Source organism: Sinocyclocheilus grahami, unplaced genomic scaffold (assembly GCF_001515645.1).
Source record: "Sinocyclocheilus grahami isolate Dianchi unplaced genomic scaffold, SAMN03320097.WGS_v1.1 scaffold2039.1, whole genome shotgun sequence".
NCBI classification, from domain to species: domain Eukaryota; kingdom Metazoa; phylum Chordata; class Actinopteri; order Cypriniformes; family Cyprinidae; genus Sinocyclocheilus; species Sinocyclocheilus grahami.
This window is the reverse complement of record NW_015507218.1, coordinates 95,461-100,732: the sequence shown is the minus strand read 5'-3', so window position 1 is coordinate 100,732 and position 5,272 is coordinate 95,461. Positions and strand designations below refer to the sequence as shown.

The window sequence follows — 5,272 nt, the reverse complement described above, 5'->3', positions numbered from 1 at the left end:
ATTATATTGGTCCCGAATCGTTGTTAATGTACATAATGAATTGTGTATTGTGCATTTTCAGCAAAACGTTTGTCTTTCTGTGGCTCTAATAAAGTCTGTGTGCTTCATTTATAGAGCTATAATATAGGTCGCGCTTTCTCTTTCCGTTTGCTCCGTTTTTTAAACACCGAACTTCAAACTCATCTATCCCAAATTGTTCATTCTTGAAGTAAACTTGTGTCTGTTTGGTGATTAAATAAACCGTTTTAGACCGCTGCTCGAGTTGAACGCGACATGTCCGGCGTGTGTGTGATACTGGTGAGTTCTCCTAGACTCAGCGCTGCGCTTTTATTTTGATTAGATAATCATCAAGTGTTCAAGAATAGAAGAAGTTAAAGTGTGAGAGTATACATACAATATCCATATGTAATTTTAATGCTATAGCCTTAGTGTATATATTTAAGATGTGCATCTTTAAGCATGACAGTTGAAATTAAGTGGCAACACTTTAAAATAACAGTCCATTTGTAGCATTAAGATTAATGAAAGCTGTGTAAGTATTGTTCCTTGTTAGAGTGTTAATTTCAACATTTACTATTACTATTATTATTTTTACTACTACTACTAGTATGGTTCAGTACTGTTTTTGTTAATAAAGCCCTATTTTAGTTTTTGTTCAGTATCGATTTTAAAACAATTGGTTTATTAATTGGTATCGGCCAGTGTGTCCAACCTAGCTATCGGTATCGGCAAAATCCACTATCGGTCGACCTCTAGCAAGGACATCGGTAAACTAGTCCATGTGACATCAGGGGTTCAACCGTAATTTTACGAAGCTACAAGAATAAATTTTGTGTGCAAAGAAAGCTAAAATAACGACTTTATTCAACAATTCTTGCTGGCGTGCCGCTGCAGACGGGATGAGGAGGAGAAGAATTGCTGAATAAAGTAGTTATTTTTGTTTTCTCAAAATATTTCTCATAGCTTCGTAAAATTACGGTTGAACCCCTGATGTCACAGACTAGTTTACTGATGTCCTTGCTACGTTTCTGGGCCTGGGAACATTTTAGTTGTTTAGTTGAGTCGGATTCCATCAAAAATATCTTAAATTGTGTTCCGAAGATGAACGAAGGTCTTACGGGTTTGGAACGACACGAGGGTGAGTAATTAATGACAGAATTTACATTTTTGGGGTGAACTATCCCTTTAATATTGAGAACGATTTTTAGAACTATATCTTTATCGTTATTTTTATAGTTATCATCCTTGGTGTGAACGGGCCTTTACGAATACAATAAAAACCAGCAAACAAACAAACACTAATTATATTACACAAGATTTTTTACACTGACATATAATAAAAATTCTAAAACTTTTTCTGGCAAAATTGCGTACCTTGAATAGTTTGCAGCTGCAAAGGAAACGATGGCCTGATTTGAAGCGGAATCGTCTGGTTTTGCGTGACAAATCCGGTTGATCCCGCCCTTTGGGGCGTGGCCAGAATGGCTTGGTTGTTTCCGGCGGGAATGAGCTGGATCTGTTCGGGCTGGATGCTTAAGGCCGTGGGGTTACTAGGGCTAATTTGGATCTGCTGTCCATCGGCGGTCTGAAGGTGCGGGATGACTTGATACTGAATCCCGCCCGACGAGTTCGGCAGATTCTGCACCTGGATGATTTGAAACTGCTGCTGCTGCTGCTGTGAGCCAGGTGCGTTATTCGAACCTGCCGCCTTGACCTTTCGCCTCGCCGCGCTCTCGTTCTGCTGAACGCTGTCCTTGGTTGCAGCGGCAGGGGAAGTGGCTATGATCTGCCAGCCGTTTCCCGTCAGCTGCGCGGGAACCAGCTCGAGCTGCTGCGTTGGGTTCTGGAGCTGAAACAGACCCTGGTTGGGGTCGATTATTATCTGCTGTTGCATGGCCGTCTGACCCTCGCCGCCAACACCGCCTATTTTACTGCACGTCGCCGCCAGCAATGCGAGAGGAGACGGCTGTGCATCCTACACACACACACACACACACACACACACACACACACACACACACAGAGTGATATGTCAGTGTCAGCAGATGTGGGCGGGCTCACAGGAAGAGTAAGCGGGCGTGTGAACCACAGTCTCTCCATTTCACGATCAAGGCCTCCAGAGACAAACTCTTCATGACAAAAAAACTCATTCTGTTAAACGAACTCTTAAATATTACACACACACAAACATTTCAAGTACAGTGGGTTGCAGAAGTCTGAAATCACTAGTGATAAGGCTTCTGAAATGTTTTCTATTACGAATAATATTTATAGAATTAATTTACATTATATAATCTACATTATTTATATTTAATTAATTTATAATATTTATGTTTATATTTAAAATTGAAATATATTTGCGTGAAAATTTTTTTACTAAAACGGGAAAATATTATTAAAATGATTTATTTATTTTGCTTTACACTGGAGCTGACATTCTTTGTTGCCACCAAAAATGAATATATGATAAATATATATATATTTAAGTTACATTTTACATGATTTTAAGATACAAGATATTTTGCTCGTATTATTATTATTATTATTATTATTTTATATTATATGTTTTTATATGACAGTAGTAGTGTTGCTGACATGACCAAAACATGATTATTGGTTTCTTTGTTGTCACAAAAATTATTTGTGTATTACATTTTATTAAAATTTTAATATTTCAGTAAAATTGTAATATATTATATAAATAAAATATGTATTTATTTATTGCTTTAATGACAGCAGCACTGGAGCTGACATAAACAAAACAATTATCAGGTTCTCGGATTAATTAATATACATATGCATATATATATATACTACTTAACAATATTTAAGTAAAATATTAAGAAGTATTTTTCTTATTTATTTTATGTTACTTTTTTTTTGCTTTATTAACTGCAGCACTGGTGCTCACAAAACAATATTAGGTTATCTTTGTTGTCACAAAAATGTTATTTTTTATTCATATTATATTATTTATATTTACAAATAAAATACATTTCAGTGAAATGTGTACAAAAATGTAAGAATGTCTTTTTCTTATTTTATTACTATTTGTTTATTTTTACTTTAATGGCGCTGAACAAAACATGGTTTTCATGCATTACTGTCACAAGTTTAGTTACATTTATTTGGTGACCAAGAAATAGATCAGATTCTTCAATGTTTGTCTTATATTTGATGCCATTATGTCTAACATTTTCAGTTTATTTCCAGCTTAAAAACTAGATTTCAAACACAAAAATGCAATTTTTTTGACTTTTGGACACCAATGCATGTTTGTGCAAAATCCTTATAATGAAATGCTTGTTCGGATTCTGAAATGCTTAAGATTAAAAGCGTTACCTAACACAGCTCACAAATGTTTTATCACAAAGCGTAACAGGTTAAGACAGGAACAGTGTGAGTGCGTGTAACTGTGCACCGAAGCGCCCTGCAATAATCAGGAAGTGCTTCTGGTGCACAAACAAGTGGGCACTTAAGAGACACCATCCGAGTCAAACTTGCCATCTGGGATACCTGCGATCCAGGACTTTTCCCTTTCGTACCACCTTCACCGCCGCCGGCTTTCCCCCCACCTGTGGCCATGGCTTCCATCTTTTGATCTGAAAAAGAAAAAAGTCAAACCCCAAAGCAAAGGTGAATTTGGGAGTTGGAAATCAAAGAAATGCAATGCAATGCACCAGTAGAGCAAGACAAAAAACTCAGGTCTCCTAATGCAAAAACCTCCCAGACCTCTAAACACATCAGTATCCCCCGAAACAAGCCTTCCTGTCCCTTACATGCATTGCACAAGACCCAAAACTGATCAATGGGCACAGATAAACAGCAGATCCCATATGAAAGTGGGGGGACAGGGATGGAGAGATGGCACAGATGGAGAAGGAAGGGGTGGAGACGCATAAGGAGGGGAGGGTACGTACCACTCATTCCGCATTAATGAAACCCGGAGAGGAGTTGTTTAAGAGAAAAAAGGCAGAAGGCAGGCAGCAGCCCAGCAGAAGGACGGCCTATTTTCTCCAGCGGCCGCAGACTGTGGCGCAGCTCTGACGCACGGACCCACCCCGTCAGGAAGGGCGGTGCCAATGCAAAAACACCCTCAATAACGGAGCACAAAATGCCAGGCGAGTCCCAGCGTCTCGCGTCGAACGGCGGCGGTCGCTTACGCGTTCAACGCGGGCCTATCTGCGCGGTTAGATCCGGAGTTAAACAATATTCCTCCGCGGATATAAGCGCAGGTCTGGTCTGCGCGAAGGCCCACCCACTGCCATTTAAATATCTATGAATGCCAAACCGTCGCGCGCGGGCCGCTCCGTTATTCTCTCCCCCGGGTGTTTTTGTGTGCGGAATTCACTCACGACATTTGCGCGATTTCCAATTGTTCACTTTTTTGATGCACAGTTGCATTTGAGGCACTCTAAAACTGCTGTGGCGGATTTTGTGGGCGGATGCTCCCCTCCCACATATTCAGATTGGATGGTGGGCGTGGTGACAATTGGGGCTTGTAGTTTCGAAAGGAGCGGCGCGCGTTCGGTTCTAAGCGCCGCGGACTACAAGTCCCATGACAGCAGGAGTGACGTTGCGTAAGGGGGTGTTATCACGTTCGGTTGTTCGGCCTGAAGAAGGGCGGGCTTTTGTGGTTTGCGGGGGCTGGGCGAATGGAAACGGGTGGAGAATCACGAACCGCCGGCCCCGAAACACACGCTCAACACACTCACAAACTCACGCCCTTAAGTCGATCACGACTGTTAAACGAAATAAATAAATAAACGCTTCGGGAAAATAACTGTACAAGAACTGCTGAGGCGTCGCGTCTCGCGCAATGGCGACCGCGAAAAGTGTTTGGACACACTTCAGTCACACTTACAAATGCCAATCATTACATAACAATGTCAAAACATGTGGCTTTCAGTTTGAATACATACTTTAAATATACAATTTTTTATCAAAACTATTCAAATACATTATTTTCCTTTCAAAACAAACGTGATTATCTACACACCTGTGTGCTCTATAGTGAATAATAAACAGGCTATCATAGATGCAAACGCCTCACCTTTCGGTGACAACTCACCTTTTTGAGATTAAAATAGGTCCCCTATGAGATTTGCTTAGATTCAGTAAGAAAGTGTTTTAATGAGGATGGTCTTACAAGGGTAGCCTAGGCCTACTTTAGGGTAAATAAAGAACTGGTTGTTTCAATCCCTGTTGAAAAAAACCAGCATATGCTGGTTAGGTTTTTTTTTTGCTGAGGACCAGCATAAACCAGCAAATG

General features: G+C 40.2%; 1 protein-coding gene across 4 annotated transcripts in view; it reads right to left on the bottom strand.

The window, feature by feature from the left end:
* The window catches only part of sp4 (sp4 transcription factor), a 21,042-nt gene extending 16,622 nt beyond the window's left edge, over positions 1-4,420 (bottom strand). The window contains exons 1-3 of one of the 4 annotated variants that reach the window (XM_016260251.1): positions 3,921-4,420; positions 3,505-3,602; positions 1,375-1,975 (exon numbers count right to left, since the gene is read on the bottom strand). In XM_016260251.1, the coding sequence (XP_016115737.1) occupies positions 1,375-1,975; positions 3,505-3,602; positions 3,921-3,927 (706 nt within the window). In that variant the 5' untranslated portion in view covers positions 3,928-4,420. The remainder of the gene's footprint in view (positions 1-1,374; positions 1,976-3,504; positions 3,603-3,920) is intronic. The other 3 variants (XM_016260250.1, XM_016260253.1, XM_016260252.1) reach the window with 3 other exon arrangements.
* Between the last annotated feature and the right edge of the window lie 852 nt (positions 4,421-5,272).